Genomic DNA, 14,050 nt, shown 5'->3' on the forward strand with positions numbered 1-14,050 from the left:
GAGAGTGGTGGGGGCATGGAATGCACTGCCTGTGGGAGTGGCAGAGTCAGAATCATTGGTGACCTTTAAGCGGCAATTGGATAGGTACATGGACAGGTGCTTAAGCTAGGACAAATGTTCGGCATAACATCGTGGGCCGAAGGGCCTGTTCTGTGCTGTATTGTTCTATGTTCTATAACCTTTCATAAGTTTGAACACCCTTAGTAAAATGCCACTTAACCTTGGACTCTCCATAGAAAACAATCACTGTGTCTCTACATAACTGAAGCACCTCAGCACCAGTTTTCTGAAGGTTCTAGGAGGCCTTGTTTTCCTCAAGTATTCTGTCGAATTCTTGCTATAGATTACTGCAATGACCTCCCCTATGGCAAACAGCAGGGATTCTACACTGTAACTACCACATCAAGTCTTGTCTCCTCTCTTTAAGATGGTCATAGTTGTCTGGATACCTCTTAGTGTGCTCTCCTTCCAGAACAAGTCATGTATAAGGACCAAAAGTTATTCTTCAGCCTCGCTTTAGAATTTCAGTGGAGATAAATTTGACTAACTTCCCTACAATTAGTGACAAGTTGACAGATCCGTAGTTATTTGGCTTCTCCTACATCCCTTCTAAAATAATGGATCTTTGTAACGTCTCAGTTTAAAAGGTACAATGCTCCGATATATAGTGAAGAAAAATTGTAACATACACCTATAGTTAATTACCTTTTGCATTTCTTTTCATTCTTCAAACAAAAAAGGGAATTATCAGGTGTCGGACATTTTTATCTGAAGTCTTATTATTTTCTCTGATACAATTTTTAAAAACTGAATTCACTAAAATTTATCTTCCTCCAAACATATTTTTCATTCTTTAACCACTTTTGCATTACATTCTTCCTCTAGCACAAAAATAGACAAATAATATTAATTAAAAAGCCTATTTATTCATTGCCTATTATGTTGTAGCTTGAAAAACGTAAGATATCGGGGCAAACGTAAACTAATAAGCCTATCAAGTTTGTTCCGCCATTCAATGAGATCTGGACTGTTCTGATAAGCCTCGACTCCTCTTTCCTGCCTTTTCCATGTAATCCTTGCTTCCCTATTGCAATCTTGAACTTAACGTCCCAACCTTGACAGCCCTGTCGTAAAGAATTCCACAGATTCACTACCTTTTGATGTAAGCTATTTCTCATCTTAAATACGCGACCCCTTATTCTGAGATTATACCTGCTGATGCTAGATTCTTCCAGCAAAGGGAGACAACTCCTCTGCATCAAGCCTGTAAATTATTTTTAATGGGTTCATATTCCCCACGACGTTGCAATACTACCTGCTCATATTCATGTATGCTGAAAACATGCACCTGTCCTAAGCAACATATATGGCAAAACATAACGTTTAAATAAATAAGGATTACACCTGAGTGTGCTTTAGTCTGAATAACGTGGTGCTCAAAAGATTATGTCAATTCTGTTACTGCTATATAGTAGTATAGTAATATTAAGAATGGAGAATGAAAACAATTCATTCATTAACAATTAGTGAACATCAATGGAATGCACTATGATGGATTGTTCTAATATTTTGTGTATACAGTGTGGGTGTAAATATATAAACTTGATAAGCTCCCACTTGTTGGTGGCCTGCTTTGCGAAGAATAGGAGGACTCCACAAATGACATTTGACGTTGGTAATCCATCAACTGATTAGAACGCCTCAGCTCTTTAGTTGGTTTCACTGCCTCCAATCTCTTCAGAAAAGCCTGCAGTTTTCAGAGAGGAAACTAATTTTAATACATAAACTTTATTTCAAACAACATGTACCATATTACACCATTATGATAATAATTAAAATTGTTAGAATGTTGATAGTAGTTGATAGAATGCTAATAATAACTACTTTGCTAACTGCTTTGATTTTCTACTCCATCTATATTAGTCTTTCAGAGTTGAAAGGATCATTATTTTTGATAGAACTGACATCAGTTGCACTGCATTTAAATTTTAATGAAGAACAAAAAACCAAAAAGTTAACTTGTTTAATCTATCATCAAACACTGCATAATTTACATTAGAATGAATACCAAAGGAACAAAGGGCTATTGATAGAGTATCATGTGGGGAAATGTGACAGAAGGTGAAGAAAATAAGTGCTGAGAAACTATTAAGTCATAGAGTCATAGAAGATGTACAGCATGGAAACAGACCCTTCGGTCCAACTCATCCATGCCAACCAGATATCCTAACCTAATGCAGTCCCATTTGCCAGGACTTGTCCCACATCCCTCTAAATCCTTCCTATTTATGTACCCATCAAGATGCCTTTAAACATTGTAATTGCCCCAGCCTCCACAACACTTCCTCTGGCAGCTCATTCCATACACACATCACCCATTGCATGAAAATGTTGCCCCTTAGGTCCCTTTTAAAATTTTCTCCTCTCATTCTAAACATATACCCTCCAGTTCTGGACTCCCCCCACCCCAGGGAAAAGACCTTGTCTCTTTACCTTATCTATGCTCATGATTTTTTAAACAGCTACAAGATCACCCCTCAGCCTCCTACGCACCAGGGAAAACAACCCCAGCCTATTCAGCCTCTCCTTTTGGCTCAAATTCTCCAAACTGGCAACACCCCTGTAAATCTTTTCTGAATCATTTCAAGTTTCACAATGCCCTTCCGGTAGGAGGGAAACCAGAACTGCACACAATATTCCAAAAGTGAACTCACCAACATCCTATACACCTGCAACATTCTCCAGGACCTTACTATTAAGTGTATAATTATGCTTTCAGAGGGATCTGGGATCCTTTCTACAAACAAAATTAATACGCAACTACAGCAATCAGTTAGGAAGACAATGTTGTGTCAGTCTTTACTGGAAGGGATTTGGAATACGGAAGTAGAGTAGTTTTGAAATTGTACCAATCTTCCAGAGATCACACATGCAGAGAGTGTTTTATTTGGCACTGGGTCAGATAGCTGGACTGTTGATTTGCAATGAGAGTGATGCCAGCAGCATTGGTTTCATTCCCATGGGTGCAGTGACCAAGAAGGTCCTGTCTTCTTAACCTCATTCTTCGCCTAAGGCACAGAGACACTTGGGTTAAACTCACCACCAGTTGCCTCTCTTTCTCTTTGAGACAACAATGCTGTGGTCCATTGCAACAAACTTACTATACTCGTTTTTATAGAGAGCTATGTTTCCTGTCACTGCACTAACCCTAGGCCGATGCATGGCAACAACTGCTGCATGGGATGTTTAAGTACGTGTGTGGAGCTCAACTATGCAGCTTAGAGAAAATATGGGCAAGGAATGCCACAAAACATTAGCAAGATCATTATTTGAAGTAAGACAGTCCATTTATCAGTCTAATAACGGCAGGAAAGAAGCTATTCCTGAACCCATTGGTACACACGTTCAAACTTCTGCGTCTTCTGCCTGATGGAAGAGGTTGTAGAATCGTACACTTAAGCAATTACAAGGATGTTGCCAGGGTTGGAGGGTTTGAACTATAGGGGGAGGTTGAATAGGTTGGGGTTGTTTTCCCTAGAGTATCAGAGGCTGAGGAGTGAACTTAGAGGTTTATAAACTCATACAACATAGAACAATACAGTGCAGAACAGGCCCTTCGGCCCTCAATGTTGCGCCGACCTGTGAACTATTCTCAGCTCGTCCCTCTACACTATCCCAAAATCATTCCCAAAATCATTCATGTGCTTATCTAAGGATTGTTTAAACCTCCCTAATGTGGCTGAGTTGACTACATTAGCAGGCAGGGTATTCCACACCCTTAACACTCTCTGCGTAAAGAACCTGCCTCTGACATCTGTCTTAAATCTATCATCCCTCAATTTGTAGTTACGCCCCCTCGTACATGCTGACGTCATCAACCTAGGAAAAAGAGTTTCACTGTCTACCCTATCTAATCCTCTGATCATCTTGTATGTCTCTATCAAATCTCCTCTTAGCCTTCTTCTTGCCAATGAGAACAGGTTCAAGTCTCTCAGCCTTTCCTCACAAGACCTGCCATCCAGACCAGGCAACATCCTGGTAAATATCCTCTGCATCTTTTCCAATGCTTCCACATCCTTCCCGAAATATGGGGACCAGAACTGTACAGAATATTCCAACTGTGGCCGCACCAGTGTTTTGTATAGATACTGCGGCTCCGGAACTCAATCCCTCTACAAATGAAACCAAACACACTGTATTGCCTTCTTGACAGCACTATCCACCTGGGTGGCAACATTCAGGGATCGATGTACATGGACTCCAAGATCACTCTGCACATCCACACTACCAAGAATCTTTCCATCGACCCAGTACTCTGCCTTCCTGTTATTCTTCCCAAAGTGCATCACCTCACATTTAGCTGCATTGAACTCCATTTGCCACCTCTAAGCCCAATTCTGCAGTTTATCCAAATCCCCCTGCAACCTGTAACATTCTTCCACACTGTCCACTACTCCACCAACTTTCGTGTCATATGCAAATTTACTAATCCATCCACCTATGCCTGCGTCTAAGTCATTTATAAAAATGACAAACAGCAGTGGTCCCAAAACAGATCCTTGTGGCACACCACTAGTAACCCGACTCCAGGCTGAATATTTTCCATCAACCACCACTCGCTGCCTTCTTTCAGAAAGTCAGTTTCTAATCCAAATTGCTAAATCACCCTCAATTCCATGCCTCTGCATTTTCTCCATCAGCGTACCATGTGGAACCTTATCAAAGGCTTTACTCAAATCCATGTATACCATGTCAACTGCCCTACTCTCATCTACATGCTTGGTCGCCTTCTCAAAAAACTCAATGAGGTTTGCGAGACACAACCTGCCCTTGACGAAACCATGTTGACTATCTGAAATCAAATTGTTGCTTGGTAGATGATTATAAATCTCATCTCTTATAATGCTTTCCAAAACCTTTCCTATAACAGAAGTAAGGCTCACTGGTCTATCATTACCTGGGTCATCTCTACTGCTCTTCTTGAACAAGGGCACATTTGCAATCCTCCAGTCCTCTGGTACCAAACCTGTAGACAATGACGACTCAAATATTAAAGCCAAAGGCTCTGCTATCTTCTCCCTAACTTCCCAGAGAATCCTCGGATAAATCTCATCCGGCCCAGGGGGCTTGTCTACTTTCACTCCTTCGAGAATTGATAACACTTGTTTGTAACTAACCTCGATCCTTTCTAGTCTAACATCTCATACCTCATTCTTCTCCTCAACAATATTCTCATTTTCCTGAGTGAAAACCGTTTAGCACCTATATGATCTCCACAGGGTCCACACCCAACTTCCCACTTCTGTCTTTGACTGGCCCTATTCCTACCCTAATCATCCTTTTATTCCTCACATAACTATAGAAAGCTTTGGGATTCTCTTTTATTCTATTTGCTAAAGACTGCTCATGTCCTCTCTTTGTTCTTAACTCTCTCTTTAAATTCTTCCTAGCTGATCCGTAACTCTCCATCGCCTCATCTGAACCATTTTGCCTCATCAACACATAAGCCTCCTTCTTCTTCGTAACAAGAGATGCAATTTCTGTTGTAAACCAAGGTTCCCCTACCTTATCACTTCCTCCCTGCCTGACAGGGACATAACTATCAAGGACACGCAATATCTGTTCCTTAAACCAGCTCCACATTTTCATTGTCTGCATCCCCGGCATTTTGCTACCCCATTCTATGCATCCTAATTCTTGCCTAATCGCATTATAAATGCCCTTGCCTCATCGATAACTCTTGACCTGTGGCATGTACCAATCCCTTTCCATCGCTAAACTAAACGGAACTGAATTATGGTCACTCTCTCCAAAGTGCTCACCTACAACTAAATCAAATACGTGGCCTGGTTCATTACCAAGCACCAGATCCAGTGTGGCCTCCCCTCATTGGCCCTTCGACATACTGTGTCAGGAAATCCTCCTGTACACATTGGACAAAAACTGATCCACCCGACGTACTCGAGTTATAGCACTTCTAGTATATGTTGGGGAAGTTCAAGACCCACATAATGACCATCCTGTTCCTTTCACTCCTACCCAGAATAATTTTGCTAATCCTCTCTTCCACCTCCCTGAAACTCTGCGGAGGCCTATAAAACACTCCAAGCAGTGTGATCTCTCCTCTCCTGTTTCTAACCTGAGGGGCATAGATAGGGTACATAGACAAGGTAGTTTCCCTGGGGTGGGGGAATCCAGAACTAGAAGGCATAAGTTTAGGGTGAGAGAGCAAAGATTTAAAAGGGACCTAAGGAGCAACCTTTTCACGCAAAGGGTGGTGTATAAATGGAATGAGCTGCCAGAGGATGTGGTGGAGGCTGGTGCAATTATAACATTTAAAAGACATCTGGATGAATACATGAATAGGAGGGCTTTAGAGGAATGTGGGCCAAGTGCTGGCAGATGGAGCTAGATTAATTTAGGATATCTGGTTGGCAGGGACAAGTTGGACTAAAGGGTCTGTATCGTGCTCTACATCTCTAATGACTCTATAATTCAATAGGCTCAGATTTTAGTCATATGACAAAGACAGGCATTTCAAATACTCCGTTTCATTACTGCTCACAATGTGGTCTCCTCTACACTGGGGTAACAAAGTGTAGACTGGTTGACCACTTCACAAAACATCTACATTCTGCTTGCACAAAAGACCAAGCTTCCAGTGCCTGCCACTTTAATACATTACCCTGTCCTCTGGCCAACATCTCAGGCTTGCTGCAGTGCTCCCATGAAGCTCAGCGCAATCTGGAAGAACAATATCTCATCTTCTGCTTGGGGACCCTGCAGGCCTCAGACTCCATATCGAGTTCAATAATTTCAGGGCCTGAATGCCATGTCTTTGCTCTCTGCCACACAAACTAGACCTTGTTATCACACTGTCTGCCATTACACAATGCCTATTGTTACCCACTAACAGTCTCCATTAACAGTTATTTACCCACCCAACTGATCGTTATCAACTCTTTTGTCTGCCTAACTGGTCTATCTCTTTGGGCTCTATCCCTACCTAATATTTACTCCTTACCCCCTCCCCACCCTATCTTTTGCACATAAACCGACATTTTCCTCAATAGCATCAGTTCTGAGGAAGGGTCACTGGGACCCGCAACTTTGATTTCTCTTCACAGATGCTGCTTGACCTGCTGAGCTTTTCCAGCAATTTCTGTTTCCATTTCAGATGTTCATTGTGCTAATTGGAAGGTCATTAGCCTGAGAGCTTTACTGCTTCCAAAGTGTCCATTGCAGTGAAAAGATAACAGTAAAAACAGTAGAACCAGTTTCCCAATGTTTTCTTTTGTCCAGAGCTACCTTGAAGTAGACAGTACAATTATACAGAATTGCTTCTGGAAATATAAATACATGATTAGCCTTTGCTACTGAATCCAGCAAAGTATTCCACTTACATAATAAAAAAAGAAATTAAACATAAAAATATAGAAGAGAACACAATTTTCTTTGAGATTTCTCTTCCTGTTCTCTGACTATAACAATGTTGCCTGGACTCCATGGTCTCAGGAGAGGTTGGACAAGCTAGGACTTTTTTTCTTGAGCGCATAGGAGACTGAGAGGGGACCTTATAGGAGGTGTATAAGATCATGAGAGGCATGGATAGGACATCAGTTTAAGGTTAGTGGGGAAAGAATAAAAAGGAACCGGAGGGTGGTATGCATATGGAATGAGCTACTAGCAGAAGTCATTGAGGAGAGTACATTAACAACATTAAAAAGGTATTTCAACAAATACATGGATAGGAAAGAATTAGAAGGACATGGACCAAATGCAGAGAAATGAGGTTAGCGTGGATGGATATTTTGGTCAGCATGAACCATAGAATCCCTGGTGTGGAAACAGGCCCTTCGACCCAACAAGTCCATACCGCCCCTCCAAAGAGTAACTCATCCAGACCCATTCTCCTACCCTATTAAACTACGTTATTCCTAATGCACCACATCAAGCACCTCCCTAAAAACTCTGGGACAATTTAGCTTGGCTAATTCACCCTAACCTGCACATCTTTGGACTGTGGGAGGTAACCGGAGCACCTGTAAGAAACCCACACAGATATGAGAGTGGTGGTGGGGGTGGGGAACATGCAAACTCTACCCAGTCCCCCTAGGGGGTGATTGAACCTGGGTCCCTGGTGCAGTGAGGCAGCAGTGCTAATCATTGAACCACTGTACCACCCTTGAGCCACCCATAAGGTTGGGAGGTTGTTGTGGGGGGTTGGAGGGGAAAGGGGGGAGCAGTCCAGCAGAAAACACAGAAAAGCCCACCGACTCTCCCAAGGCACCCACAACAACCTCCCAACCTTATGGGTGGCTCAAGGGAAGAATTCCTCTTCCCAGTTTGTATAACTGTTTCAGGCTCCACACACAGTGCGTTGCAACAGTAGGACATCTCATCCAGTCCAACCGATGCTCAAAACGTACTGAAACACGAACCAAAAAGCTTTGCTCCTTCTCACAGTACATAGTCAAAAATCATTGTGGACCTGATGGATTTTGGGCCAAAGGACCTGTCTCCGTTCCTACGACTCTATAACATTATAGACAACTATCTGTGCAATGGCATAAGCATGGATTAGGGTAACCAATTCTTTGGTTTCAACAAACAACTTGGGACAGAATGAATAGCAATTAAGGGATATACTTTCTTGATGTGAACTTTGCTTTTAACAACATGTTATCTTTGAGGAAGAGGTGGGAGGAATTGCAGAAAGTCTACATTGAAGCTGTAGCCATTACATGGCAAGGCTGTATTATTTTGAAGTACTATATTACTGTATTTGACTTAACCCAATCCAACTAAATACTTTCTCCAAACTCATTTAAAATACTTCTTTGCTGTAGAATCATTACTTCGGGTGCAATTAACAAACTGGCATAATTGGGCTTGAAATTGTGCTTTATTCCAACAAAAGTTATGGTTCCAATTTCTGCACAGATTAATTTGCACAAACATCCGTACAAATATTTCCATATACTAACAGAATCAGTCAGTGCAACAGGATGTAATTGTTTGCTTCATTTTGCATTAAAAATATTCAAGTATTTAAACGTCGTGACTTGGTGCAGTCTTATTTGCTAAAAATGGGTTTAAATAATTAAAACATATTTTTAATAAGATTGCCATGTTGTCCACTTAATTTTAAATTACTGAAAATGAAATTATATTGAACATTTAATGCTTAATGGAATTTTACTCTTCCATTGGTGTATATTAATTAGTTTCTCAACATGCAAAGTTTTAAAATGCTCCAACTAATGTCTATGCTTCAACAAAAACAAACTTGATTGGAAGATGCTACTTGAAAAGTGTAATTGGGAGAAATTCCGCACATTCATTATTTCTACCTGAGGATGTGGCCAGTTTTGTGAGAGGGTTAATTTCGAGCGAAACGGATATTAATCTATGAACAGCATAAAAAAATTCATAAACTTGAATTTAGGCTTTGATGGAACAAATTTAAAGCCTTAATCTTTTACACTGCTTTGACAGATTTCATGTATATTGTGTTAATGACGTTTTAAAATTCACTTGTGGGACTTGGGTGTTGCTAGCTGAACCAGTATTTATTGCCAATCCCTAGGTGCTCCGGAAGTGGTGGTGGCAAGCTGCCTTGAAATGCTGCAATCTTGTGCTGTTGGTAGACCCACAGTACCGTTAGGGAGGAAAATCCAGGATTTTTGACCTCATGACAGTGAAGAAATGGTGATATATTTCCAAATCAGGATGATGAGTGGCTAGCAGGGGGACTTGGAGATGGTGCAGCTCCCATTTATCTGCTGTCTGTGATCTTCTAGATGGCAATAGTTGTCAGTTAGAAGGTGCTCTCTGAGGAGATCTGATAAATGTCTGCAGCGCACCTTGTAGATGTTACAGACAGTGCATCCTGTAGATGCTACTGAGCATCAGTGAAGGAGGAAATAGAGACTTGTGGACATGGTGTCAATCAAGTGGGCTGCTTTATCCTAGTTGGTGTGGAGTTGCTTGAGCATTACTAGAGCTGAATTCATTGAGGTAAGTGAGGAGTCATCACATGGAATGGCAGAAACTTGTGCTTCTTTATGTGTTATTTCAGAAAATAGGATTCTATAAAATAGATTGCTGACCAAAGACAGAAATCTGATTCCTGAGCAAAACAGTACAAGAATTAAATGGAAACAATTGTGACTTAGGAGAGCTGGCATGTGGAGAATTGAAAACGAAAAAGCTGTAGCCTACATATCATTAAACCTTTCCTAATGCCAACATTTGCTTTTTGCACTCTTCAAATTTCCAAACCAATAACTTTTATCTGGAACCTTAAATTGCAAAAATTAAGTTTAAAACTACAACTAAATCGCATTTAAACATAAGCATCTCTAAAGTATTACTCTTAATTCTGAAGTACACTGCATATCAAAAAGTTAAAATTGCTCTGGTCTGAAGGTACAGATCACAAGCGCTCATGTCTGCTGCCAGCTTTTTTGGCGTCAAATGGAAATAACTAGCTAAGCACAAGCCAGAGGAAGCACTGTTGCCTGAAATAGGCTCTCCAGTGAGTACGTGCATTCCAGAATGTGAAATCTTAGAACACACTGACAATGTGACTGGAGAACAGTGAATTTTGTGTTTCAACATTGATCACTTCAAAAATTAAAATCCTAGAAACTGTTACAGCCTTCTCCTATGCTGTGTCAAGTCAGTGATTCTTGTTATAGAACAGACTTACAGCACAATTTGCAAATCATTTTAAACTGACATGGTCAATTCCATTTCTGAAGACATGTAAGAACAGTTACTGCATACTTTCAGTGTTACTTAGTGGTATTCATGAAACAACAAAGAGTTCTTGGACGGAACATAATTCAAAACACCACTGAGTAGGCTGACTGGACAAAGACCACCTCTCCATTTCAGAAATCACAGATGAAGTTGCATGTCTAGACTTGACCATATTCTTAATAAGCAAGGGGATGAAAGGTTGGTGGTAGTAGGTAAGAACATGCAGTAATCAGATCAGCCATGGTCCTATTGAACAGCGTGGGGCAGGGGCAGGGGGTGTAGTGACTGGTCTATTTATGGTCCTATTTTGTATTTTTCTATATATGAGAGTAATACTATAGATCACTCCCATAGGAAAGCATGGCACATATTCTTTCCAAATTTTGTTCTTGGAATGTGGAGGCAGTGGCAAAACCACATGCATTGTCTATCCCCTGTTGCATGATGTTGACAACAGCAATGATGGTAATTATAGATAGTCTTTGCAAGCTGCTTTGGAATGGTGCTCTCTTTGTTTGTACTACCTAAAGTGTCATTAAGAGATAAACACAGTTTGGAACCATCATTGCCAAACTAGGACGGTTTTTATTGGTGCATGTGTGTTTTTATGATGATCAGCAGCTTTTGGTGTCATGTTTTTGGTACCTATGCACAAATTACCATCTTAGCTAAACTGAGTTTCTCAGCTTATCAAAACTGTGCCATAACCACAACACCACACCCAGTTACACCTTCACTTTAACACTCTTCAGCTAACAGAAAATAGGTCCTCCATCTGAAGGACATTTTCACAGTCACATGATCTTAAATAAGGGACGTTGGCATTAGCTAACAGGTCACATTAAGCATAAAGTCATGGTAGTCCATAGAAATGTACGAGGATATAAATAATAAGGTATTTGAGTAATGTTCTAGTGGTATTTTTAGAGTCTCTTTGGAAACAACAGTAAGAAATAAATGAATGCAAAATCCATTTTGTGTGTCCTCTTGAGCCACAAGAGGCGATAAAAAATAAGGAATTTTTGAGTAAATGACACAGCCAGTTAACTGCTGTCAATTGTCACAAACTCTGCATCCATTCTTGATCCTAAATTATTGGCTTGACTATTTTAATGTTTGCTGGGCTAGCCTCCAGAAAGCTTCACTCATCCACAACTCCGGTGCAACCATTCTCTCCTTTAAATCCTGCTCATTGATCACTTATCTGACTTTGTTGAACAAGGACCAAAGTAAAATTTCTCTCCATTTCCCCATCCCTCATGGTCACTCTTTTAAATCACATTCCCTGGGTGATGTGACGACACTTGAAAGAAATTTTATCTGCTGTCCCCATGTATTGAGAGTGGTGGTGCTGAACTGTATCAGCTGTTGAGACCCCCAGTGTCTGAAATTTCAAATTCCCACCCTTGTAATTAAATCGCTCCAGGCCTTCATCCCTCTCCATTTCTGGAGCTATAATTTCTGAAAACTCTTTCCCTATGATTTTGTCAGTACTCCCTCGGAGCCATGTGACTGCAGCTACTCCAAGGGACTGCCAATGTCAATTAGCATGCTGAGCTATTCAGTTATAATTTCTCCAGCCAGTGTCATGCACGGGTCTTAGATGCCCTGCAACAGCAGATGGAGAAATGAGGGTGAAAATAGCATCTCTTCCTTCATCTTACTCAGTCAATCTTTGCCTTCAACAACCCCCTAAATCACAAACTGCTTCTGTCTCTTTCTTTGGCTCATGATCAATTGGTCCTCTATATCTGTGAAGCACCAAGGGATGTTTAATAATATTTTGAAATGTTGGTGCTATTATGTGTTTTCTCTATTTTTTTTATATAGATTTTTTTTTTAGAGATTTAACATTTTTACAAATTTACAAAAAAAAACAAAACTCAACTGTCTACTAATCTAACCTACAACTAACCAGAGTGTATATTTAAGTCTCTTACATGCTCGGAATGTGTTAACATCAAATGTAATAAAACCCGTATTCGTGCGGGATTCCTCTCCTAAGGGGCCCCGGACCAGCAAGGTTTGTAATCTCAATTAAATAAAAGCCCTTGTTAGGATAGCCGAAATATCTGTATTTATGTAATTGAAGAAGGGCTGCCATATTTTATAAAATAATTCGGTCTTTTGGTGCACCATATTTGTAAGGAAGTCAAGGGGAATATCATAATTAATCTGTGCCAATTTGAAAGTCCAGGGGGGACCTCAGCCACCCAGTTCACCAAAATATTTTTCCTTGCACAGAAAGAGAGAATAGAAAATAATCTCTTCCCATACATGTCCAGGGAGAGAAAGTTCGAAAAGCCCAAAAGGAGAGATACAGGGTCCACTTTAATTTCCGTTCCTAAAATTTCTGTCAGGGTACTTGCTACTTTAGTCCAATATCTACAGATCTTATGACAGGTCCATAGGCAATGTACAAGAGTGCCCACCTCTATTTTGCATTTGGGACACATTGGAGATGCTCCTGCCTTAAATTTTGCCAATCGAACCGGTGCTATATGGGCCCTATGAAGTATCTTCAGCTGGATAGCCTGGGTTCTGTTACAAATAGTAATTCTTCTAGCATTTTCCCAGATATCATTCCACGTTTCTGTGGAGATTTCTAGTCCCAAATCCTGATCCCATGTTTTAAGCAGATTATCCATATCTCCCAATACTTCATCATGTAGTAAATGATAAATATTACTGACGGAAGATACCCCCACTGGTCGTAGAACACTACATTCTATATCTGATTTATAAAGACTATCTAATAACGTAGTCTTCCTGTGTATAAAATCTCGAATGTGGAAGTATCGAAAGAGGTCTCCATTGGGTAATCCGAATTTCTGACGCAGCTGTCCGAAAGACATCAGGACCCCATCCTTAAATAAATCCCCGAGACATGAGATACCCCTGGATCTCCAGAGTTTAAAAGTGGCATCTGTTAACCCCGGTTGGAATCCCCATGCTCCCACTATCGGTGCATAGGGGGATGTTTTATGTGAATTACCCTCATTTTGCCGCATTATATTCCAAGCCTTGATTGTATTCAGTATTATAGGGTTTTTACAGTGATCTGTAATGATTTTCCTCTTGTCTGAGAATAAAAGGTTAATAAGTGGGTATTTTACTTGAGAAGCCTCGATGTCCAACCAGATTGATTGTGGATCAGACAAGACCCAATCAGCTATGTAACTTAATAGGGAAATTAACTGATATTTCCTAAAGTCTGGGAAGCCCAATCCACTCCTTGCCTGTGGAAGCTGTAGCTTCTTCAGCTTAATAAGGGGCCGCCTAT

At 40.6% G+C, this 14,050-nt stretch overlaps 1 protein-coding gene across 1 annotated transcript in view; it reads right to left on the reverse strand.

Annotated features, from left to right (window-relative positions):
* The window catches only part of cfap97 (cilia and flagella associated protein 97), a 57,560-nt gene that overhangs the window by 4,775 nt on the left and 38,735 nt on the right, over window positions 1–14,050 (reverse strand). The window contains exon 3 of the mRNA XM_043705853.1: window positions 1,618–1,747. Coding sequence (XP_043561788.1) covers window positions 1,618–1,747 — 130 coding nt within the window. The remainder of the gene's footprint in view (window positions 1–1,617; window positions 1,748–14,050) is intronic.

This window comes from Chiloscyllium plagiosum, chromosome 2, assembly GCF_004010195.1.
Source record: "Chiloscyllium plagiosum isolate BGI_BamShark_2017 chromosome 2, ASM401019v2, whole genome shotgun sequence".
Classification (NCBI taxonomy): domain Eukaryota; kingdom Metazoa; phylum Chordata; class Chondrichthyes; order Orectolobiformes; family Hemiscylliidae; genus Chiloscyllium; species Chiloscyllium plagiosum.